Source organism: Rana temporaria, chromosome 4 (genome assembly GCF_905171775.1).
Source record: "Rana temporaria chromosome 4, aRanTem1.1, whole genome shotgun sequence".
NCBI classification, from domain to species: Eukaryota; Metazoa; Chordata; class Amphibia; order Anura; family Ranidae; genus Rana; species Rana temporaria.
The window spans coordinates 277,700,141-277,725,664 of record NC_053492.1 but is presented as its reverse complement, the minus strand read 5'-3'; the positions used below and the strand labels follow the sequence as shown (position 1 = coordinate 277,725,664).

Sequence of the window (25,524 nt, the reverse complement as noted above, 5' to 3'; positions counted from 1 at the left end):
TATATATATATATACATATATATATATATATATATATATATATATATATATATATATATATATATATATATATATATACAATTAGGTGCAGCCTTGTGCTGCCCCCAGCCCATATCTCCCTGTTTTAGAAGTTTGCCATACAGGTGTTGTCTCACACAGGACAGATACCACACTCCCCAGTCTACACAAACACAGAACTGGTTACAGGATGGAGCATTTTCCTAAGCATGCTGTTTTTTTATAGAGGTCTTAATGGGCCTACTCAGTTCAGCTGGGCTCATTAACTCTTCCCCTGCAGGAATCCCATCACTTCCCCCTAGTGGTATAAGTCGGAATAAAGTCTGAATCTTGGACATACATATTTTCCATCCTGGATGCAACCAGGCAATTTTACCTGCCTGCTGTCACATACCCCTTCCCCCCCCCCCGTTTCAACCTTGGGGTTTGAACACAAACGGTCATGCATGCATGTACCCGAGACAAAGCATCCACATTCCCCATTTGAACGCCAGGGCGATGCTTTACTGTAAAGTTGAATTACTGTAGGGCCAGGAACCACCTATTTACCCTTCTGTTGGTCTCTTTATTTGAGCCATCCACTTTAAAGGAGCATGAACAGTAACCAGGTCAAAGTGCCTCCCTAGCAGATAGTACCGAAGGGAATCCAGAGCCCACTTCACCTCTAATCACTCCTTCTCAATCGTGGCATAATTTACCTCATGGGACTTCAATTTCCTGCTGAGGTAAATGACCGGGTGCTCTTCCCCGTTCCAGACCTGGGACAACACTGCTCCTAACCCAACGTCTGATGCATCAGTTTGTACAACAAAGTCCTTAGAGAAGTACAACACTGGCTGGCTACATAAGGCTTTTTTTTAAAGGCTGGAATGCTGCTTCAGCCTCTGGGGTCCATTTAACCATGACAGACTCTTTCCCTTTTGTCAGGTTGGTTAGGGGCACAGCCTAAGAAGCAAAAATAGCCAGCGATTTCCAGAAAGGCTCGTACCTGCTTCTTGCTGTTGGAACGGAGCCAATTCTGTATGGCCGCGACTTTATTGACTTGGAGTTTTATCACTCCTCCCCCATTATGTACTCAATATATTTGGCCTCCTCCTGTCCAATTGTAAACTTCTTTCGATTGGCCGTAAACCCAGCTTCCCGGATGGAGTCTAAGACTGCTTGCACTTTTGGCAGATGTGAGACCCAATCTGTGCTATGGATAATGACATCATTGAGGTAAGCTGCAGCATATTTCTGATGGGGCCTCAGAATCTTGTCCTTTCCCTGCTGGAATGTTGCCGGTGCATTCTGTAACCCAAACGGCATTCTTTTATATTGGAATGCCCCATCTGGGGTTACAAACACAGTTTTCTCCTTAATATATAATAGTATATTAATGGGGGCACTTGAAAAATTAATAATACATTTGTTTTATTAACCTCCTTAGCGGTATCCCCGAGCGTGACTCGGGGTGGTTTTTCTATGCTACTATCGGTATCCCCGAGTCACGCTCGGGGTAGATGTGCAGAGCGTGCAGTGGCGCGGCTTACCTTCTCGCTGAATCCACAGGCTTGGTTTATTTACCTTGTCCCTGGATCCAGCGATGCCACCGCGCTATGTGAGCTCGATTCACAGTGTCCCTGTGTGCCGCTGATCTCCGTTCCCTGCGACGTTACGACGCACAGGGGCGGAGAACGGCGCCAAATTCAAAAAAGTAAACAAACACATTACAAACAGTATACTGTAATCTTATAGAATACAGTACTGTATGTAAAAAATACACACCTCCTTTTGTCCCTAGTGGTCTGCCCAGTGCCCTACGTGTACTTTTATATAATAAAAACTGTTCTTTACTTAAATTATTATTTGTCATAATTATTTATAATTATTTATAATTCTTTATTATATTTATAATTTTGTTTTTAAAAAAAATTCATACCCAGGATGCCTACTAGACTCTTGTTTGGTCAGATTTAAATGAGTTATTTCTAAGAATTGCAGGCCTACAGTATAATACGCCAAATTTCCTTGCAAAATAATTGTACCACTTTTGGTACGTAATTCCAGACAGAATCATACCGCCAGGGAGGTTAATTAGTGACATAAACACCAGCCTGTTTATCTCACTAATTTTTTTTTGTATTATTAATTTTTCGAGCGCCCCATTAATATACTATTATATATACTTTTTTTTCACTACGTCTTTCCAGTTTGGTTAGTTGGGGATAGCAGCTTATACATATTAATTTTTATTTATTAGACGCAAGGTTTTTCACATTTTGCAGTTTTCTCCTTGGCCGACTCAGCCAGGGTGAATTTACCAATACCCTTTGGTGAGATCGAGAGATGTCATGTCTCGGGCTGTTCCCAGCCGTTCGATCAACTCATCTATATGCAGCATGGGGTAGGTGTCACGTTTTGTAACTTTATTCAATTGTCGAAAATCGATACAAAACCGCCAGCTCCCATTGGGTTTGGGCACTAGTACGATAGGACTGGACAAGTCACTCTGGGACTCCTCTATCACACCCATTTCAGCATCCTTTGAACCTCCCCACGTATTGCCTCCCATTGGGCCTCTGGTATTCTATAGGGTTTTAGTTTGACCCTTTCTCCTGGTGGGTTGATAATGTTTTGCTCTACACCAGATTTTTGTCCCGGCAGCTCAGACAAAACCTCTCTGTTGGGGTTTAAGATGACTGCGATTACAACCTCAGGAACTAAGCAATCAGACTGGGCCGATGACAAAGTCTCTGACTAGGGATTCCCTATCCCTCCAGGCTTTCAGCAGATTGATGTGATATATGTGTTCCAGCTTTCGCCTTCCTGGTTGTCTGACCCTATAGTTCACCTCACTCACTTTCTCAATTATTTCTTATGGAATTTGCTTTCAACCGTAGGGACTAGCACCAATACCCTATCCCCCTGGAAAAAGGTACATGTCTTGGCCCTACGGTTGTACATTCTCTGCTGTGCTAACTCCGCTTGGGCCAAATGTTCCTTTACGATTGGCATTACCTGTGCAATTCTGTCTTGCATCAGGGCGACATGCTCAATCACACTCCTGTGGGGAGAACTCTAATTTTCCCAAGTCTCCTTGGCGATATCCAGCAGCCCTCTTGGGTGTCTTTAGAGTAACTCGAAGGGTGAGAAACCCATAGAAGATTGGGGTACCTCCCTAATGGCAAACATCAAATGGTATTAGACAATACAAATCATTTACATCTCTATCCACCACCTTCTTTAAGATTTGTTTTAAGGTTCTATTGAACCTTTCAACCAACCCCTCTGTTTGGGGGTGATGCACAGATGTACGCAAGTGTGTCACTTTGAACAACTTGCACAGCTCTTTCATAACCCACAACATAAAGGGTTTTCCTTGGTCCATAAGCAGTTCCTTACAAATACCCACGCGGCTAAAAACAAGAGATAGCTCTTTGGCTATGGTTTTGGGCGAGGTATTTCGAAGAGGAATTGCTTCCGGATAACAGGTAGCATAGTCCAATATAACCAAAATGTACTGATGCCCCCTAGCGGACTTCATTATCGGACCTACCAAATCCATTGCTATCCTTTCAAAGGGGACCTCAATGATGGGAAGAGGTACCTCCAAGAATGTGCCCATGGGCCAACTCTAATACCAACTTCCTGTAAGGTTTGGCCACCACAAGTTGCTCAATAGTTTCTTCTGACCTTTGAGCCACTCGAAAAAAGCAGGTCCATTTCCACAATGAAGTACGGGTAAGTGCAAGTCTTATCTGGGTTCACTAACTCACCGTCTATTTTCACCACATTTTCCCGTGCCTTTATTAGGGTCTTTTAACTGTTCTGTGGCAAAATTTTCCCTGTGAACCTCGAGATCCGAAAACTCCACAGACTGCATATCTTCGTCTGAGGATGTTGGCTCCTCCCCAGGTTCTCGAGTCTTCCCTGCCAATACTAACCAAGGGAAATTTTGGTAAGTCCACACCACTCTCAGAGAATTTCTGGGATTCACCTTCCTGGTCTATAGGGACATCAGTGGGGGGCTCAGGACAATCCCAGAGTTCCCAGAACTTTGGAAAATCCCTTCCCATAATGGCATCATGCGGGAAGTGAGACACTAACCCCCACCTGATGAGAGAGGTTACATTTGGGGGTTTAAAAAAAACGCTGTGGGGGGCGTGACCGGAAGCCAGCCTGGAAGGAAGCATCCCCTGAGAGCTCCTCTCCAGCCCGCAGCACTTAGGCAGAAAACCGGGGGATTCTGCAGCCATCCATGGGCGGTTCGCGGACCACCAGATCCACAAAGGCACGGGGATCATCCCAACCCCCGCCAGGCTCCTCCACGACCTTCGAGCGCTACTTTAAGCCACCCGACATGCCGCCGGGTGAAGGGGACAAGATGGCGCCGGACGCGGCCACGTTCAACACAGGGACATCTCCCCCTCGCTCACCTCAGACCAGCCATCCAGAGCCATCCCCGACCCGATCGCAGACCTCGGCCTCCTCTGAGAGCCCGGATGGCTCCCAGCAACGGGTGAGTGGAACCCCGCACCCCTGCCCCCCTGCCGCGGACCATGCGGCACAGGCCACAACCATCCCCGACCCCCGGGACCGGGACACCCAATGTACGGGGGCCTTCCCCCGTCTGCTCCGCACCGCCCCGGATCAGGACTTCCAAAACGGGGCCCAGCACTCCTCCTCTCCCACGTTCACTGGGGAGGACTTTCCGGCTCTCCAAGCCCCCACCAACTCCCAGGCCTCCATGAGCTCCCCAGAGCAGGGCAGCGTCTCAGCCAGCGCTAGGCCTCAATACACCTCCCCTGCAGCCAGGGGACAGATCCATCAGGCCATCCAGCCCGAGGTCGGAGATCGGAGAGGGATCTCTCCCCCTTCATATGCAGCCATGGCCAGCAATAGCACCCCGTGGCACGGAGGGGCCCCCACCTCACTGGGGGATCAGGCTGAGGCCTGGTCCGAACCATGGGACTCATCCCATCAACCCCCCCCCCCCCCTAGAGCCCAGAAGGCACGCAGAACTGGTCTCCAGCCACCGACCGTCCCCCACCGATCCACTTTATAACCCCACTGGCACCAGAGGAGCTCCCCAATATCCTCCCCCGCCATGGCAGTCCTATATGCAGGCCTTCCCCACGAAAGAGGATTTCAAACAATTGATTGAAGACGTTAAGGCGACATGCCGCACTGAAATACAGGCCCTACACACAGGCCTCAAGCACTTAGCTGACAGAGTGGAGATGGCGGAGGAGGAGATACAAGAGACTAAACTGGCGGTGCACCGCACCCAAACTCAGGCATCAGACCATCACCTTATGCTCAGGGACATGCAGCGGCACATTGAAGACCTGGACAATAGGGGGCGCCGCAACAATATCCGCATACGCGGTCTCCCCGAAGTCGACGGGGCGGAGGACCTCCAGCTGACCCTCCAGAATTTATTCAACGACATACTGGGCGCACCAGCTGACAAGCCCATTGAGATGGATAGAGCCCACAGAGCCCTTAAGCCAAAGGGTCCTGCCTCCAAACCGCGCGATGTTATATGCCGTGTAAACTCCTACCCGATGAAGGAAGCTATAATGCGTAAAGCGCGCCCCATTCGCAACCTAATCTTTCACAACAACCCACTACAGCTCTACCCGGACCTCTCCTGGATCACCCTGCAGAAACGACGGCTACTACAACCCCTGCTCCGTACCTTACAGGACAGAGACATTGTCTACCGATGGGGCTTTCCCTTTAGCCTGTCCGCCACCCACCAGGGGACCTCTGCCACCTTGCGTTACCCGGAGGACCTAGACGCCTTCTGCAGAACCCTGGACATCCCCGTCCCCCAGTTGCCGGATTGGGACCTTGTGGCCACGCCACCCCCTCCACCAGTGGTCTGGCAGAGAGTCCCCCCGCCCAGACGCCCCAGGGGACGTGACCCTGCCCGAAAATCCCCCAGGCACAGCCCCACCTGAGACGGCCGCCCTGGCCACAAGAGCCGCCCAGAAATCTACATGAAGCCCTCTTGATTTATTTTTTTTTTTTTTTTTTTGTTGTTATTCAGTTATTTTACCCCCCGGTTGCCCCAGCCCTACCTTAACGCTATACATCGGGCCTGTCTTGGACGAGACACCGTAGAGGCTGCCCTTCTGAGTACGGACCCCCCCCATGGCTGATAGCCTGAGAGTTCCTTCCTTCCCAATCCCCCTAGTGGAACCTCTCCACGCCACCCCCTTGCCCCCCCGACCCACATTTTTGGACATTTCGGTCGGGAGGTCCTTAAGGAACTGTTGGGACCTGAGGGCCCCTAGGCCACTCGGGCCCACGTTGTTGAATGTTGATGTGTGCTTTTTTTGGTCTTTTGCTCTCATCTTTCTCTTTCTTTTCAGACACCTCTCTCTCCCCCCCCCCGCAGGCAGGACCCGACGGCGCGTCCAGGTGGCTGTCGGCCCGGCGGCTCCTCCACTCGCCCTCCCAGAACCGAATGCAACGCACCTGACTCCAGCTAAGTATGAACCACGGTCACTCCACCCACAGTATGGCTAAGTTACTATCCCTGAACGTCCACGGGCTTAACTCCAACAGGAAACGTCATCTGGCACTTAGGGAATTTAGGCAGTCAGGGGCGGAGATAGTAATGGTACAGGAGTCGCACTTCTCTAAGGGCGACTCCTTTGCGTTCGCGTCCAGATATTTCCCCTTAATATATCAGGCCTTTAGCTCACGGAAACGGGCAGGGGTAGCAATTTTGGTAAAAAAGGGCACCCCCTTCACCTGCACAGATTCCTACATAGACCCCCTAGGCCACTTCATTATACTGCGGGGAACGTGGCACTCACGGGACATAACCCTATGCACGCTGTACGCCCCCAATGCACATCAGCATAGATTCCTAGGTCGGGTTTTTGCTCGTCTGGCCAGATCCCCCCACGACCTATTGGTAGTGGGAGGGGACTTTAATCTACCTCATTCGGCTACCTGGGATCGCCTGGTGGTGAATCCTCGGGCCTCGCAGGCAAGGGCCTTGCGGGACTCTAGGCTCTTCCGTCAGCTAACGAGGAGGCATGCTTTGTTTGATGCTTGGAGGGCGCTTCACCCAGGGGACCGCCAGTTTACATTTTACTCATCCCCCCACCATACGCACTCGCGCATAGATTATTTCCTACTAAACAACACCACGTTACGTGTTACTGAGACAGCACGGATTCTGCCCATCTCCTGGTCCGACCATGCCCCCATTACCTTGACCCTTGACCTGAACGCCCCCACCCGTAGGCCCTATAACTGGCGTCTAAATGATTTCCTTCTCAAGCACACCCCCTCTAAAATGGAAATAGACTCTGCCCTTCAACTCTACTTTAACGAAAATGACACCCAGGACATTTCCACTGCCACTCTATGGGCCGCGCATAAAGCGGTAATCAGAGGACGTTGCATGGCCATCTCTTCGGCCCTAAAACGGAACGCTGAGTCGGCTAGAGAGCAGGCGGAAACGCAGCTCCGAACCCTAGAAAATCGCCTACTGACCTCACCCTCCCTAATGCTCCTTAAACGTATCGCCCTGGTACGGTCAACACTCAGGGACCTGGCGCTGGGTCGAGTCGAGAAAGCCCTAGTTCGCCTACGACAGGTATACTATGACAAGGGCAACAAGGCGCAAGCTTTATTGGCAAGGAAACTAACAGACCGCGCACTCGCCTCCACCCCGCACCAGGTCCAGGACAGATCGGGTAATATTGTATCACACCCCCAAAGTATTGCGGATGCATTCGCAGCATTTTACGCGGACTTGTACAACAAGCCAGAAATCCCCCATAACCCCCCCTCCCCGGACCTGTTAGATAGGATGACACGATACCTGACACAGGCGGGCATCCCTCGGCTAAAACCGGAGGACCTGGCCTCCCTAAACGCTCCCATTACAGGAGAGGAACTGACCTTGGCCATTAAGGCCCTACCCGCTCGCAAATCCCCAGGCCCAGACGGGTTCCCATACGAATATTACAAGACCTTCCTCCCCACACTCCTTCCCCATATGACGAAGCTCTTCAACGCCTTTCTACAACGCACCCCCATCCCACAAGACATGCAGCGATCATTTATCACCCTTATCCCTAAACCAGACAAGGACCCCGCATTATGCGCCAGCTACAGGCCAATAGCCCTGCTGAACTCAGATCTTAAGATCTTTACGAAGGTCCTCTCCCTCCGCTTAAACGTAGTCTTACCCTCCCTGGTCCATAAAGACCAGGTGGGCTTTGTCCCCCTCCGCCAAGCGGGAGACAACACGAGAAAGGTGATTGACCTAATTGACGTGGCGGGCAGGGAGGGCTCGGAGTCCTTGCTCCTGAGTCTAGACGCAGAAAAGGCGTTTGACCGCCTTGGCTGGCCCTTCATGCTCGCCACGTTAAGACACATGGGTTTTGGGGGACCTTTCCTCCAGGCGGTCCGACACCTCTATACTAATCCGATTTCACAGGTGAAAACTCCCTTTGCCACTTCATCCACCTTCCCCGTTACTAATGGCACTCGCCAGGGGTGCCCTCTGTCCCCCCTCCTCTTCGCCCTTTGCATAGAACCTCTAGCAGCAACGATTCGCGGCAACCCGGATATTCGGGGTATCCCAGTAAGGGGAAGGGAATTTAAAATTTCCCTCTTTGCCGACGACATCATTCTGACCTTGACGCGTCCCCGTATCTCCTTACCCAACTTACAAAGGGAACTGGAACGCTACGGGGTCCTTTCGGGTTATAAAACCAACACGTCCAAGTCTATGGCCATGCCAATTAATATGCCCGGACCCGAGGCCTTGCACTTACAGTCCGTTTTCCCGTACCACTGGGAGCGAACCTCCCTGAAATACCTGGGGGTCCAGCTCACCCCGAACTTCGCATCCTTGTACCAGGCCAATTTTCCCCCCCTATACAGCTCAATAAGGGCGTTGATCCATAAATGGAAGTCTCACCAGATATCCCTTTTGGGCCGGATAGCAGCCATAAAGATGGTGATCCTGCCAAAACTGCTGTACCTTTTCCAGACCTTACCAATCCCGGTCCCGTACGCTCACCTGCGCGCCCTACAAGCGGACCTCCTCCGGTATGTGTGGAACTACAAGCGCCACAGGATCCCACGTTCGGTCATGACGGCCGCGCGCACCGAGGGAGGACTGGCCTTCCCTGACCTGGTCAAATATTACCAGGCCTCGCAACTTCGAGCGGTGGCATCTTGGTTTCCCCAGAAGTCCTACAACAGGTGGACGGAGGTGGAAAAGATTTGGCTGGCCCCAATACACCCCAATAATCTTTTATGGAACGCAAACGCGACGGTGGAACCCGGACGCTTGCTGGGTTCCATGCGGCAGCTGCAAAGTACCTGGAGGAGGCTAGCCCAAGACTGTCGACTCACGTCTGATAGCTCCCTGCTGACCTCCTTCCTCTATAACCCTAAACTACCGACGAGTCTCACCCACCAGATGTCATGGCCCTGGGCATCGCGAAATCTGTTTCACTTTGGTCACCTAGTAGACCCCAGATCCCGCACCCTGCACTCCTTCACTGAGCTCCAAGCCAAACACGACATTCCACGACAAGCCTTTTTCAGCTACCTACAGATCCGCCACTACGCCCACACGATGGCCCCCCGGCTCCTTTTCTCAAAACCGACCCCATTTGAGCGCATCATACTCGAGGGCACAGCCCGCAGGGGCCTCATATCAGATATCTATCAAATTCTAAATGAATACCCCTTACAAACTAAAGGCAAACACACCTACATGCTCCGTTGGGAGAAGGAGCTGGGAGGGGAGCTCGAAGAGGATGAGTGGGGGGCGGTCTGGAGGCAGGCGGCCAAGAGCTCAATCTGCACCCTCTATAAGGAAAATACATATAAAGTGCTGTTCTTTTGGTACCTGACCCCAGACGTCCTCCACAGGATTTATCCTTCCACCTCTGACCGATGCTGGCGGTGCAACCAGGCCAGGGGCACATTGTTCCACATTTACTGGACCTGTCCCTTGATAGTCCAGTTTTGGACTCGGGTGCAAGAGCTCCTGACCCGCCTCGTGGAGGCACCCATACCCCTCTCCCCGAAGCTGTTCCTACTGGGCCTATCCCAACCCCGCATAGCTAAACCCTATAAGAAACTCCTGAGACACATAACCACAGCTGCGAGGTGCCTGATAGCACTTTATTGGAAGAAACCAACGCCCCCACCCCAGGAAGCCCTTTATGCTAGGGTCAAGGATGTAGAGCTTATGGAAAAAATGACAGCTAGGATTCGGGATAGGCTGGAGGACCATGACCTGGTCTGGGAGAGGTGGCATTCGGTGGAGGACCCGCCGTGAGCTGACAACAGACCACCAAGGTACACTACCTCACCCGACACTCCTGCCTGCTCCCCCCCCCCTCCCCTTCCCCCAGTCTCCCCCCTTCTCTTTCTTTTTTCTCTCTCTCCTCCCCCCTTTTTTTTTCTTTTCTCTTCCTTCCCCATCTTCTTCTTCTACTCTACCCTCTCACTTCTTCTCCTCTCCTCTTTGCTACCTAGTTGTTTTATACGTTACTGAATGTATAACCAAGGATGTGGCCGCTGTGTAAGCACATTCAGCTGGAATTTTTGTATTACCTCTATTATCTTACACTTGAAATGCTGCTACATTTTGTATTGACCTTTTTTCGAAAATAAAAAATTGTTATTTGGAAAAAAAAAATAAAAAAAACGCTGTATCCACAGGATACGCTTGGTTGTCCCCAGATCACAAATAACAGCCATGTTGTTATCCCCAGAGACCTCTGTAGTAACTAATTCAGCTTTTATTAATGTCACCAGGCTACCTGAATCCAGCAACACAACCATATTTCTACCATTAATACACATTTTGCATAAATGTTTCTCAGTTCCCCGAATGGCAGTGCATGCAACTGTCGCAAACAGCGACTGATGTCTGTCCCTTATAAAGTCTCACATTGCATAGGTTCATCCACAACTGGGCAATTGGCTGCAATATGTCCCTCTTTTTGACAGCGGTAGCAAATAATCTTTTTTGCTGCCTCTTGTGGCCTTGACTTCCCGGGCTGCTCTCGCCAGACATTAGGTAAAACTCCCACCCTCTCACTCTCTCCCCCCCACCCATTGGAGTCATCTTAACCTCCGCTGGGGATAGTCTGGTCTTAGGGTGGAAAGTCTGTGAGTCCGTGGAAGAGGTGGTCAGGTTCTCTGTAGCCAAGTACCTCTCAACCAGATCCACAAGCTTGTCAGCAGTTTCTGGGTCTCCATGGCTTACCCACTTTTGGATGGCAGTAGGAAGAGCTCTCAGGAAACTATCCATCACAACAGGTTCCACAATCTTTGGTGCAGTCAAAGTCTCTGGCTGCAACCACTTCCTGCTCAGGTGAATGAGATCATACATTTGAGACCTGGGGGGTTTTCCAAGCCGGAAAGTCCAGTTATGTACACTCTGATATAAAGAATGGGAAAGGGAAAAGGGGAATAGCCTGAGAGAGGCTAATAAAAGGGGTTACCTATAGCAACAAATGATGATCCGAACAAAAAATTATACAAAATTAAATTTATTCCAGTATCAAATTAGTATTAAAAAGTGAAAAGGAAATATTGTTTTCATCACTACACCTGTGGACTGCTGTATAAACTGCTTGGCCTGTCTGGACTGTCAATTTGCCCATACTAACTGAAGAGACACTTATGCCATTTATTAGCTATTCATAATATGCACTTACCCCATTGAGGGTGATCATCACTATACATAGAATTGTTTATTTTCACGTACTGTTTATTTTCATTAATCACTGGTGTTTCACTGTATTTATATCAATTTAATTAGCGCGACTTCCCCTTTTTTACTAGTATTAAAAAGTGCAGTTTTAAAGAACCTTTCGAAAAATGGAATCATTTGAGATTTGATTACCATGGACATAAATGCGTTGGTGCGGACGTGATGGTCCAGCCACAAGTTGTAAGCACTCCATCCAATTGGATGCCTAAATTTGGCTGATAGGGAGAAATAGAATTTACTTAAAATAACGGGCACTGAGTAGCCCCTCCCTTAGCGAGGCCAAAAGAGAGAGAAGAGAGAGAGAGGGGGTGCTGGGGATTTAGCTAGGGGACATCCTAGATTGCTTGGCTCCTCATGATAAAAGTAAGGATCAGGGCATACGCTAATTAGGCTGATTCACTACCTAGGCGATATCAACATTCGGTGGTCCTAATTAATAAATGAACGGATAAATAAGCCGAGAAATAATTATGCGATTCTGCAAAGTGGGTTGTTAGTTTTGTTAGTAGAATAGTCCCAGCTGGAAATTATTGGTTTCCTGTGAGTGGAAGTGGGGTTAGTCCATCCATGTAATTTAATCATGCATAAATAGTCCTGTCACAGAGGTATCAGGGGGAAGGTGCTGGTAACCATGTGTGATTAATAGGACATAGTAAACCTTGGTACTAGAGGAAATGAAAATATGTACACGCTGAGCCCGGATGGCCAGGGTGACACCCAGCCATGCTAATATTTCAGTTTTTAGCACATCATAGTCTTTTGCTTGGTCAGGCTCTAGGTCATAATAGGCTTTCTGCCATTGCCCACAGCGATTGCCCACAGCCACCTAAAGCAAACATTTTACACTGCATCTTTGAGCTCTAGCGGGGGCAGGGATCTGATGTCACACATTGCAAGCACATAGATGGTGAGCTGAGTGTAATCTGAGGCCTGAGTGGAGGGAAAGCACCCCCCCCCCAAACAGATCATAGGGAAGCATGCACTGCTGAGACTGTCAGTCACCTACTGTGTGCTGGATTGGGGAAGGTGGCGTCCCACAGGATTTTGTGTAGTTCGCATAAGCTGTCAGGAGTGACTCATTCAGATAGCAGAGGGAAGAGAGTGGCTAGGAACCACACTGTACTATGGATTAAGGCTAGTACACACTTTAGAGGGATATGTGTTGTTCATTTGAGGTCTACAACCACTTTAATGCTCCCTCTTTCAGGTCGGTGACATATTAGCCAGTGTAGTCATTATCAGGATGTTACCTATGTTACCTGTACTATTTAATAACAAGCCAACTAGGATAGCTTCCATATTTCTTTCTCAATGTGTCATTGGATGAGGCTAGATTATGATATCACTATCCCTCCTCTCCACCTCATCCAATCAGAGAAGGCCTAGTGTTCAATAGAAAAAACATACAAGGCATTCAGTAAATGGCAGCAGTGCTGAGGGGGAACTGTTTGCACAGAACCCAGAAGATCGCAGCTGTCACTGTGGTTTACCAACTATACTTTTGAAACATATGTTTAGTCAACGGTCACGGTAACTTATTATAGGAAAACTTTATCTCACAATTCATAGCTCACCTAGCAGTTTCTGTTTTTACACTGCATGCTAGGTAGTCAGATTTAATTGAATTTTACAGTGCGTAATAAGTCATTCTGCGCACAGCTGAAGTATCTGACCCTTGAGGCTGCAGGCAAACCAGAATGTTGAATAATTCACATGTGCAGAACTGCAGTTGTGCATATTGTGTGTTTTAACTCAAAACTTTTGTGTTTGTTATTGTGTTGACCCTGAACCTTGTATTTTTTTTTTTTTTTCAGCCAAACATTTGGAATTGTCATTTGTTTCTAGAGAAAGCCGCAAATCAATATTAATAACTGGAATAGATATTAACAACCCTGAAGTAGTGCGTACTTTAAAAAAGGTACTCAAAAAACAATTTCTATACTTTTTTCTTTGATTCAAGAAAAAAATGCCAATTATTTATACTATTTGCATGTTAATTTGTTTTCATGTTTCTTTAGATTCGACTGTTAAATGACTACCAAAAGGAGGTTCCATCTTTTTGGATTCGACATCCAGAAAAGTACTGTATCCGTGTGTCTTATATTTATACAAATAATCGATTTAGATGTTATAATTAATGCTATACTCCAGACTGATATAAAAAAAAGTACAGTTATGTATAAAAGGGATTGTAAAGTCTCAATTTTATTTATTTATTTTAAATACCAAACATGTTATACTAAAACTGCAATGGTTTTGCAAAGAGCAGCCTTAATCCTCCTCTTCACGGGTCCCCCGCCGGTGCTTTTGGCTCCCCCCCCCCCCCCCCAACTGAATGACCCAATAACAAGCCAATGGCTTCCACTGCTTTATCTGAGCCAATGAAGAGTGGGAGAGACGAGAGCCTCTGCTTTCGTACACATTGCTGGATCGAGATTGGGTTTGGGTATGTATTTAGGGGTGGCCGCGGGGAAAGCTGCATGCAAAAGGTGCAGAAAGGTAAAATAAAAAAACCTTCTGCCTTTTACAACCACTTTAATTACAAATTAATGAAAGTTATTTGAAAACGCAAATAGTGTAAGTACTGGATTCTGTTTTAATACCTATCCCTGTACAGCAGCAGGTAAAGGAAGGCCCAGGATTAGGGGTCACGCAAGCTTTGCTGCATGCACATGTGCTGAAAATGAACAACAGAAGTAACAGATGAATGATCTTATCACACTGTTGCCACATTTCCTAAGTCCAATCAGGGTAGAGTAATTGAAGTGACAAAGCCGTTTTGGTTTATTGCGATAGGAAAAATGATAGGTCTTCAACCAGCGCTGTCTGTCAGAGCTGTGTAAATCTCAATAATAGATAAACAAAAATTCTAATAATTTAAAAAGCTCCCATATAAAAAATGAACTCTGAATTCAATAGTTTGCCTGGAGTTCAGCTTTGAAACAAGCTTCATTAAAAAGTGGAAGAACAAAAATGAATAAAATGAACCATTTGATGTGCTAAACTCCTGTGATGATTTTCACTTGCAACCCTAGACTGGCCATTGGGGTTGTTTTGAAAGTATTTATCTGTTGGTTTAAGGTCTTGTGACATATGCAGCCTCAGATCAAATTCAGGTACTGGCACAGCTTGCATTAAAAAATACAAATAAATTAAGGATATACTGATAACTACAGAGTTGAATTAATATGTGTCTTTTAATACATGCTTAGAATTCAGCTTTGAACTATAAAATTATTTTATATTATACTTTTTTAACAAAACACAGGTGTACATGTACACTTACACTAGAATCTTAAAGAGGAACTGCAGTCTGCTCACATCATTTGTAATAAAAACATATTTGCCATTCTGAAGCTTCCCTCCAACCACTTTGCATATTATGTTATATATATATAACAAAAAATATAACAAAAAAACGTCAATTACGTGGGGTCAAGTCAAATTAACATAAAACACGTCCACATCTTTATCATTTGAATTCCGCGCCCTTACGCTGGCAGATTTGTGAATACAGCACTTGCCTCTCAAAGTTGCGGCGGCGTAGCGTAACTACGATACGCTACGCCTGCCTAAAATTACGACCTGCTACGTGGATCTGGCCCCCTGTCTTTTGAGTGCACCAGTGTCCATTCACCCATAGGTGGAGTATAACCCACATAGTTATTACTGCTCTGTGTCCTGTGATGTACTCCAAGAAAAGGATTTTACGTGTAAGCTGTTATAAAAATCCTATTTTGTATATGTCCCATTCAAACTGAAAGACTGGAGTGATGTGCGATGTGGAAAAAAACAGATATGATATCATTTTCCACACCGCATTAGAGGACACAGTAGCTTGCCAGACTACATCACAGCACAACGCACGGAAACTTGAACGAAGTGTAACTTTGTACACTCCCAATAAAGAAAAAAAAAAGGAATCAAACTGTAAACTGTGTGATACGGAGCATTTTATCATGCAGCTAGTGTGAACAGACCCCAAGTGTGCTTATAGAAGTGATTTACAGTATCTTGCCACCCAGCTTCCTTTTGGAATGATAACCCTAAGGACACATTTATAGCATCTAGGTGGGGGCCTAACAAATAAACCTGCTTTAATTATGTTTATTTAAAAGAGCTAAAAAAACAAACAAATATGCAAATTTACTTTTAGTGGCAATTATTTGCTCATTTAGTTGATTAGTAACATTGTTTCTCTCCAATTAGGTACATGGAAGAGATTGTAGAGAGCACATTATCCCTATTAACTGTAACTCAGGATTCAAGTTCTCAAATGCTATTGGAACCCGTCTTTTACTTGTCTGTGATTGATACAAAGGCTGTGTGGTTCAAGAAATGGATGGTAATTGGAAAAAACAATATTTCAATTTATGGAGTTGCTTGTTATGGGGGTGGATGGGAAGGAGGGGGGCTTGGTACTATACAACTGGTAATATCACTTGTATTTAATAACAAACAAACAAATACTTTATATGAATCTGAAAAACTATAGTCTGAATAATAATGTACAATCTTTTTTTAGGTATAAAATATCTTTGAAAATATGCAACAGGACCACATATAATAAGTGATATTGAATTTAACAAACATAGAAACATGCCTAGTAGATACAAATTGAGCATTTGGCAATCACCAGACTTTCATCCCATGACAATCGCTGTACAACCTGGCTATGCACAGCGTTTCTATACTGGCACAGGATTTTTTTTTTGTTAGTTTGTAACTGGAATTTGTTATTATCGGAGAATATATCCTCAGAGAATTGGTGCAGGGATTTGCCCCCCTCACTTGGATCGCATTACTCTCTGCCCCCTATGCACCTATCAGCGCCTCCTCTTTTTAGCGAATACAGAACCAAGTGTCATTTTGTGATGAAAAAAAAAAATTCTAAAGAATTTAAGAAAAAAATGTAATGCAATAATGTACCACAAGCAGCAGTCATAAAATAACACCCATTGTTCCCACCAATAATAGACTCCCAGCAGCAAAGAAAGACCCCCAACAGCAACAAAAGGTCCCCCAGCACAGCAATAGCCCTCCTAAGCTATTACGCATGAACAATCTGTCAGTGCGGGTAGGTGTAGTTCAGGGTTAAAACATTAGCTCAGCCAGACAGAAAATAGACAAGGAGAATGGCCCACCCAACAGTCAGTCAGGAGAAGTCGCACTACTGTATGCAGTATCAGGCTGTTCCAGTCTGAATATTAGTCATTTATATTTAATATTTGCAGCACTGTATGGTCAGCTCTAGATTTTGTAGCCCTCATTGCAAACCATCAGCTTCCCTAAGCCTGGGTTTACACTGATGCCGCATCCAGACCTGAAACTGAGCCAAAGACGCATAGGACTCCTGTGCAAGCTGCTCTGCAGCAGCCACGGAGATGTGTTAACCGGCTCTATAGGGAGCCGATCACAATCTCCCATCATGCAAATTGGATGCAAGGAAAGCCACATCCAATTTGTATTAGTGTGAACCCAGCCTAAAGGTCACACTGTTCTTCATACAATGGCGTGGATACACTTGTAAATACTTGCCAGTCTCTTAAAATGCTTTTTCTCCAAGGCTATCTATTGGAACTGCACCATGTGGGCATGAGGCCCTTGTCCCCATTAACAAAGTGCTTTGGTGTCCAGACCCAAAAGCATCCTCCCCATGTTGAGGGCATGTGGCCTGCAGCCCGCCAGGTTGCGTGCTCGGATAAGGATCTGGTATGGATTTTTGGGGCCACCCCCTACTCCATTTTCTTTATCGTACATCACGGGACACAGAGCCGCATAGCCATTACATGTGGGTTATAGAGTCTACCTTCAGGTGATGGACACTGGTGTAATCAATTAAACAGGAAGTTCCCTCCCTATATAACCCCTCCCCTACTGGGAGTACCTCAGTTTTTTCATCAGTGTCTAAGGTGTTGATCACGAGTTAACATGTGCTCTTAGGAGCTCCACTGGAGGGATCCATGCTGGATGTAAAAAGCCTCCATAAATCCGGATCCGTCCAAGGTGCTTCATAGGCAAAGTGGACGGTACCCGGGCCTCGGTACGAAGAACGAGGTTTAGCCTATAATGCCTCTCTGCGGAGGGCTGATCCTGGGTTCCAGAACTTTGTGCCTTCTAAGGACCAGATGTTTTTTCTGCTGCCAGGGTGCTATATAGGTCCAGGGGTGTGGTGTTCCTGCCATGGACCCCGGTCCCTGAAGGTCTAGGACTATACCCACGGTGAAGGGGGAAGATTGGGCCTCTTGCTTGGCAATACCCTGCAGCGTGGAAAGGTAAGAGAGGGACCTACGGGACTTGGTTCGACAGTAGGTCTTCTGTAGGGGACTATGGGTCTCGCCTATATTATGTTTCTATGCATGGGCAATGTAAACCACTATGTCTTCTGATACGGGATGGCTCAGGGCACCCATATACCTCCCCTAGCCGGCATGTAGCCTGGGCCACTATGTCTGTTCAGACAGGATGGCTGTAGTACCCATATATCTCCCCTTGAAGGGGCTGGTACATAAAAAAAAATGCCCTTAATCCTATGCAAAGGATTGTCTTCCATGAGTAGCTGCAAGTCTTATCTGTTTTTCCACTACTATGGGCAGTAAAAGACATGCCTGATGTTTTCGCTTACCATGCTTTCCAAAGACGGAAGCTTAAGTGTTAGCTGGTCTATTGTGCGTCCCACTTCCTCAGCTTCAGGCTCTACCATGTCGCACGTGCTCACCGGCTCAGTGCAGTCACAGAGAGGGCTCTTCAAAAAGGCCCAGACGTCAGAGCTCTGTAAAGCTAGGGGGACACAAACGTAAGCACCTTGTGTGAGTTGGATACAGAATATAAGACGCCTACTCTGCATCTAGCTGTGCAGATTAGCAGGCATTGTTGCTGCCAGACTAAGTTCAGCTGTTGATGCACCTGGGTTAAGCTCCTCTGCTTTTAGCTTAGGACTTTTGTCTCCCCATTGAATAAGGTCAGGGGTAGGAATATAAAAAGGAATTGCCACCTGAACCTGGTGGCCCCTTATTCTCCCCTGTAGAGACTTAAACAGCTCACAGATTGAGCCATCAGACCTGTCAGGCAATCAATGCAGCCTCCCCCAACATTGCAGCCACTCTGAGATAAGATACATGAGTTTGGAATGCATGTGGGATAAAAACAAGTAACAGAGCATGTTTTATTGTGGATCGCATAAGGATACATGTTTCTGTCTGTATGGTGTTGCATGTTTGTTAGAGTTGCATAGAAATGCTTGAGTGCATAAAGATGCTAGTTACCTGATCACTCAAGTCCTGGATTACCTAAGGATATTTGGTCACACAGAGAGACTTGTTTCCACAAAAAGGCCTAAAATCGCATAAAGACGTTTGTATGCATAAAAATGCTGGATCACACATGGTTATCCGATCACCCAAATCCTTGATTACCCAAGGATGTTTGGTCACACAGAAGAGGTTTGTTTCCACAGAAATGCCTAAAATTGCATAAAGTTGCTTGGATGCAAAAAAGATGCTGGATCACACATGGTTACCTGATCATCCGCGTCCTGGATTACCCAAGGATATTTGGTCACACAGAGAGGCTTGTTTCCACAGAAGTGCCTAACTTCACATAAAGATGCTTGTATGCATAAAAATGCTGGAATCACACATGATTACCTGATCACCCAAGTTCTTGATTCCCCAAGGATATTTGGTCACACAAAGAGGCTTGTTTCCACAGATATGCCTAGAATCGCATAAAGAGGCTTGAAGGCATAAAAATGCTGAATCACACATGATTACCCGATCACCCAAGTCCTTGATTACTCAAGGATATTTTGGTCGCACAGAGAGGCTTGTTTCTACAAGAATGCTTAAAGATCGCTTAAAGATGCTTGAATGCAAAAAGAAGCTGGATCACACATGGTTGTCGGATCAAAAGCGTCCTGGATTACCCAAGGATACTTGATCACATAGAAAGGCTTGTTTCACATAAATGCTTAAAGTGGCATTAAGATGCTTGAGTGCAAAAGGAGGCTGGATCGCACAGGGGTGCTTGGTCACAGAAGAGTCCTTGGTCACACAAGGGTTCTTGTCCGCACAATAGTGCTTAAAATGCATAAGATGTTGATTGCATGGAAGATGCTGAATCGCATAAGGATGCATGATTACTTTAAAGTTGCACATGGCGGCCTAATTAAGCAATACAGGATTCCTTGTGTTTGCATAGAAATACGTGTCTGCATGGGTTCATGTTGCACATTGTTGCATAACACGTTTATAGCGCATGCTTGCTTGCAAGATGCTTGTTCCAGAGCACACATGCTATATGCATGTTTTGCTTAAAACATATTTATATGAATTCATGCTTCCAGGAACACATGCTGCCATGTACACACACTTCCATTGAGGCATATGGCTTTAACACTTGCCACATACACATATGGGGAGCCAGTTGCATATGTGTTTATTTACTTGGATCTGCAGAGGTTGTCTGCGTTTCGCAGGGGAACAGCACTATCTCCAGTTGGTGGTCTTGCCCTTTTGGGTTAGCCTCCATGCCTGGGTTGTCAGGGTGCTAGGGCCCGCCTCTAGCAGGTCTGTAGGCCCAGGGTATAGCGGTAATGGCATACCGAAGCAAACTCCTGCTGATGGGTCAGTCAGTAGCATGGCTGGACCTAAGGGTGTCCAGCATGGTCAAGTATCTGGAACTCCTGGGTTGGGATTCCAGTCTAAAGATACATTCTTTCATTTGACAAGAAGCTGGGTATGTTTGGCACAGTCCAAAAAGAAGAGTTTTTTTTGGCCTCAGACAAGACCATCGCTATAAGAAAACTGGTCTATGTGGTCACGGCAAGGAACAGTTCCTTACTTTTGGCCTTTTGATTAAGGCACTAGGGAAGATGCTGGCTTCATTCAAGACAGTTCCCTATACTAACTAACTAACAATCAGACTATGCCATACTACTGATTTACTTAATTTACCAAGGAGGAGCTTGTGCCTTGCCTATTGACATTCGTAATTTCATGAAATGCAGAATTGGCAGGCGATTCGCTGGAGCCGTCAACAAGTGTCTCCGGGAGAATGACCTCTACACCCCGACTGTTTTCCTGACCAAATGTCACAGAAATAGTACCCTGTACATAAGATGTTTTGGCGTCCAGGCTCAATAAGAAATTGAACAGCTTGGGGTCAAGGATAAAGGATCCACCCGCATGCGGGGCAGATGTGTTTGTAATCTGGGGGGGCCAGTTGTCACTGGTTGTGTCTCTCCCCCCAGTGCCGCGACTTTTGTGGCTTCTATGCAACATTAGAGGAGAACGGAAGCTGGCCTGATTACTCCGGCATAACCCTGACGACCTCTCGGTGCAGGAACAGTAAGGGTGGTAGTAGAGGACCCACGGTCTCTTACATCTTGTCCAGGCCTACTTTGCAGGGGGTATTACATCCTGCCTTGCAACAGGTGAATTAATGGTCTGGCTATTATAGCCCACATTCTTGAGGATCGGGGCTTTCAGAATCAGCGGCAATTCCCTTGATTCATACAAGAGAGCTGGCCTCCAGGACCAGATATCCTACGGTCTGGAAGGCCCATGTTCCTGGTGTGAAACCATATGGTGGCATCCGTGGAAGTTTGTCAAAGGTAAAATTCCTGCCTTTCTACATTTGGAAAGGAGACGGAGCTAGCCTTAAGTTATATCAAGGATCCGATCTCGGCCTTGCTTCCAAAGGTCGCTTACTTCACACTCTCCGGGCTGTTATACAAGGGGTGATGTGCATAAGTCCACCAGTTGGGTCGCCCTTGTGCTCGGAGGATTGGCTCTAGTTTTGTCGGCTTACAGGATCAGCTCCTTGGGCCGATGCACCATATTTCCCTTCATCCTTTAACAAGGGAATTGGTGTTTTTGGTTCTGGTAGCCTCCAAGAGAGTTTCAGTATTGGCAACTTTCTTGGTATAGAGCCATACTCAATTATTCTTACAAGTAGAGTGATTTTCATCCTCACCCATCCTTATTTACTAGAAGGATCTAGTATTCATTTGAATCTAGATATTCTTACCTTCCCTTTTTTCCAAACCTTGTTTCACGGAAGGAAAAGTTATTGCTTTTCTCTCAATTGAGATGAGAGCAGTTAAATTACCTATCTGAAGGTTTCAGATATAGAAAGCTGACGTTTTTATTGGGCTGTTAAATTATAAAAAAAAAAAATAGGATTTTTATAACAGCTTACCTGTAAAATCCTTTTCTTGGAGTACATCACGGGACACAGCCACATAGCCATTACATGTGGGTTATAGAGTCTACCTTCAGGTGATGGACACTGGTGTAATCAATTAAACAGGAAGTTCCCTCCCTATATAACCCCTCCCCTACTGGGAGTACCTCAGTTTTTGTAGCAAAGCAATAAGTGTCCCAATATCCCCAAACAAGAGGGGTGGGAGCTCTGTGTCCCGTGATGTACTCCAAGAAAAGGATTTTACAGGTAAGCTGTTATAAAAATCCTTTTTTTTTTTTTTTTTTTTATAATTTTGGTGCAGGCTTCCCCTTAAAATTTATACCAAACCTGAAGGGTGTGGTATGGATTTTAAGGGGGACCCCTACACCATTTTTATTTAAAAAAAATTGCACAGGGTTCCCCTAAATATCCATACCAGACTTGAAGGGCCTGGTATGGAATTTGGGGGGGCCCCCATGCAATTTATTTTTAAATTTTGGTTCAGGATCCCCCTTAACATTCACACCAGACCCAAAGGGCCTGGTAATGGACTGGGGGGAACCCATGTTGTTTTTTTTTTTTCAATTACTTGTATCTATGTTGCCGGGACCCGACAATTCATTACAGCCGCAATCAGTTTTAAATGACCTTTCTTCCTTTTTAGAAATGCCATTTTGCTATGGGACTGTTCTAATTACGGGAAAATGCTCCGCTTTACAGGCATACTATAGACGCTGCTCCCAAAAAAACGTCAGTTTTTAAAACTTTTTTTTGCATTGATACATGTCCCCTGGGGCAGGACCCAGGTCCCCAAACACTTTTTATGACAATACCATGCATATAAGCCTTTAAAATTAGCACTTTTGATTTCTCCCATAGACTTTTAAAGGATGTTCCGTGGCTTTCAAATTTGAAGCGAACACCGCAAATTGTTCGCTATTCGGCAAACATCCGATGTTCGAGTCAAACTTATGTTTGACTCGAACATCAGGTTCATCCCTAGTTATAAATACAATGACTTAAGTGATGGAAAATATGTTTTTCACAAACAAAAAGAGGCTAGGCTTTGCCATGTTGCATTGATGTGCTGTAGAAGGTTGTTTGTACCTACAGTATATCTGTAAAGACAAGTAGCTTGAGCAGTTTTTCCTAGTATTTGAAAATTGTTTGCAGTGAATCTTCTCGCTGCCAAGACTTCCTTCCTGTGTCTTGTCCCCTCTAAGGCCTCGTACACACAGGACCGAGGAACTCCTCGTAAATAAAACATAGTTTTCCTCGATGAGTTCCTTGTCATGCTTGTGGAGAAACTTGACAAGCTTTCAAGACCAAATCTCCTCGTTCTCAAACGCGGTGACGTACAACACATACAACGGCAGGGGAAGTTCGATTCCACTGGCACAACCCTTGGGGCTGCTTTTGCTAATCTCATGTTACTGCATGTTAAGTAAAAGTTTGATAAGAGACAATTTGCACTTTTCAGACTGTTACAGCATGACAAATGTGCTATCTCCATTACAAACGCTACTTTTACCGAAGGTGCGCTCCCGTCTCATACTTTATTCTGAGCATGCACGGGTTTCTTAGCATACACACAAACGTGTTTCTCGTCGAAAACCAGCCCGACGAGGAACACGATGAGGAAATTGAGACTCCCGTCAAGGAAAAAGAGAACTTGTTCTCTTTTTTTTCTCGTCGAGTTCCTCGACAGTTTCCTCGATGAAAAACATACACACGACCCTTTTCCTCGGCAAAAAAGCTCTGCCACTATGTTTCTTGATGGATTCTGTCGAGGAAAACGGTTGTGTGTACGAGGCCTGAGTCTCACTATCTAACTGCAGGGATGGTTGGGAAGTCACAAAACCAGTCTGTAGATATACTTACCACTGTATAGGCAACACAACAAATAGTGATTGTGAAATACACATGTTCACCCAGCACAGTATGCAAATGTTTACAACATGATCCAAGCTGGCCACAATGGAATATACAGTCACTATAAAGAGTCCACACACCCCTGTTAAAATGTCAGGCTTCTGTGGTGTAAAAAAAAAATCAAAAATAAATCATTTCAGAATAAATAAATAAAAATAAATAAAATAATATAGTTGCATAAGTGTGCACACCCTTCAACAATACTTTGTTGAAGCGCCGTTTGATTTCATTACAGCGCTCAGTCTTTTTGGGTATGAGTCTATCAGCATGGCACATCTTGACTTGGCAATATTTGCCCACTCTTCTTTACAAAAACACTCCAAATCTGTCAGATTTCAAGGGCATCTCCTGTGCACAGCCCTCTTCAGTTCACCCCACCGATTTTCAATCAGATTCAGGTCTGGGCTCTGGCTGGGCCATTCCAAATCTTAAATCTCTTCTGGTGAAGCCATTCCTTTATTAATTTGGAGGTATGCTTTGGGTCGTTGCTGAAAGATGAAGTTCCTCTTCATGTTCAGCTTTCTAGGTGAAGCCTGAAGGTTTTGTTCCAATATTGACTGGTATTTGAAACTGTTTAGAATTCCCTCTACCTTGACTAAGGCCCCTGTTCCAGCTGAAGATACAGACCCCAAAGCATGATGCTACCACCACCATGCTTCACTGTGGGTATGGTTTTCTTTTGGGGATGTGCAGTGTTTTTGCGTCAAACATATCTTTTGGAATTATGACCATAAAGTTCAGCATTGGTTTAAGCAGACCATAACACATTTTCCCACATGCTTTTGGGAGACTTCAGATGTGTTTTTTGCAAAATTTAGCCGGGCTTGGATGTATTTCTTTGTAAGAAAAGTCTTGTCACTTTACCCCATAGCCCAGACATTTGAAGAATACGGGAGATTGTACCACACGGCCAGTATTTGCCAGGTATTCCTGCAGCTCCTTTAATGTTGCTGTAGGCCTCTTGGCAGCCTCCCTGACCAGTTTTCTTCTCGTCTTTTCATCAATTTTGAAGGGACGTCCAGTTGTTGGTCACTGTTGTGCCATATTTTCTCCACTTCATGACTGTCTTCACTGTGTTCCATCTTATAGCTAATGTCTTTTCTTTTTTTACCCTTTTACTGACTGATACATTTTAACAATGATAGACCCCTCTGATGCTTTGGAAGTTCTCTGCAAGCAATTGCTTTTGCAGTAGGATGCAACAAAGGAAATGTCAGGAAAGACCTAATAGAACAGCTGAACTTTATTTGGGGTTAATCAGAGGCACTTTAATTGATGGCAGGTGTATGTGACTTCTATTTAACATGAGTTTGAATGTGATTGCTTGATTCTGAACACGGCTACATCCCCAGTTATAAGAGGGTGTGCACTTATGCTAGTTTGTTTTTCAATTGAGTTGTACAGTTTATAGGTCTCATTAAAGGTGGAAAAAGTTCTGAAATGATTTATCTTTGTCTATTTTTTTTACATCACAGAAACCTGAAATTTTAACAGGGGTGTGTAGACTTTTTATATATACTGTATCTTCTTCCTCTGCAGAGCTGCGAGTCCCAGCACTCTTTACTTGTATTTTTCTTCTATTATGTAAAATTTGAAGTCCCAGCACACTATACTTGAATTTATATTGT

The 25,524-nt window shown here is 45.8% G+C and overlaps 1 protein-coding gene across 3 annotated transcripts in view; it reads left to right on the top strand.

Moving 5' to 3' along the window:
- The window catches only part of TBC1D32 (TBC1 domain family member 32), a 552,992-nt gene that overhangs the window by 102,583 nt on the left and 424,885 nt on the right, over nt 1-25,524 (top strand). For all 3 annotated transcript variants that reach the window (XM_040350328.1, XM_040350326.1, XM_040350327.1), the window contains exons 8-10: nt 13,594-13,697; nt 13,798-13,859; nt 15,989-16,124. In XM_040350328.1, coding sequence (XP_040206262.1) covers nt 13,594-13,697; nt 13,798-13,859; nt 15,989-16,124 — 302 coding nt within the window. The remainder of the gene's footprint in view (nt 1-13,593; nt 13,698-13,797; nt 13,860-15,988; nt 16,125-25,524) is intronic.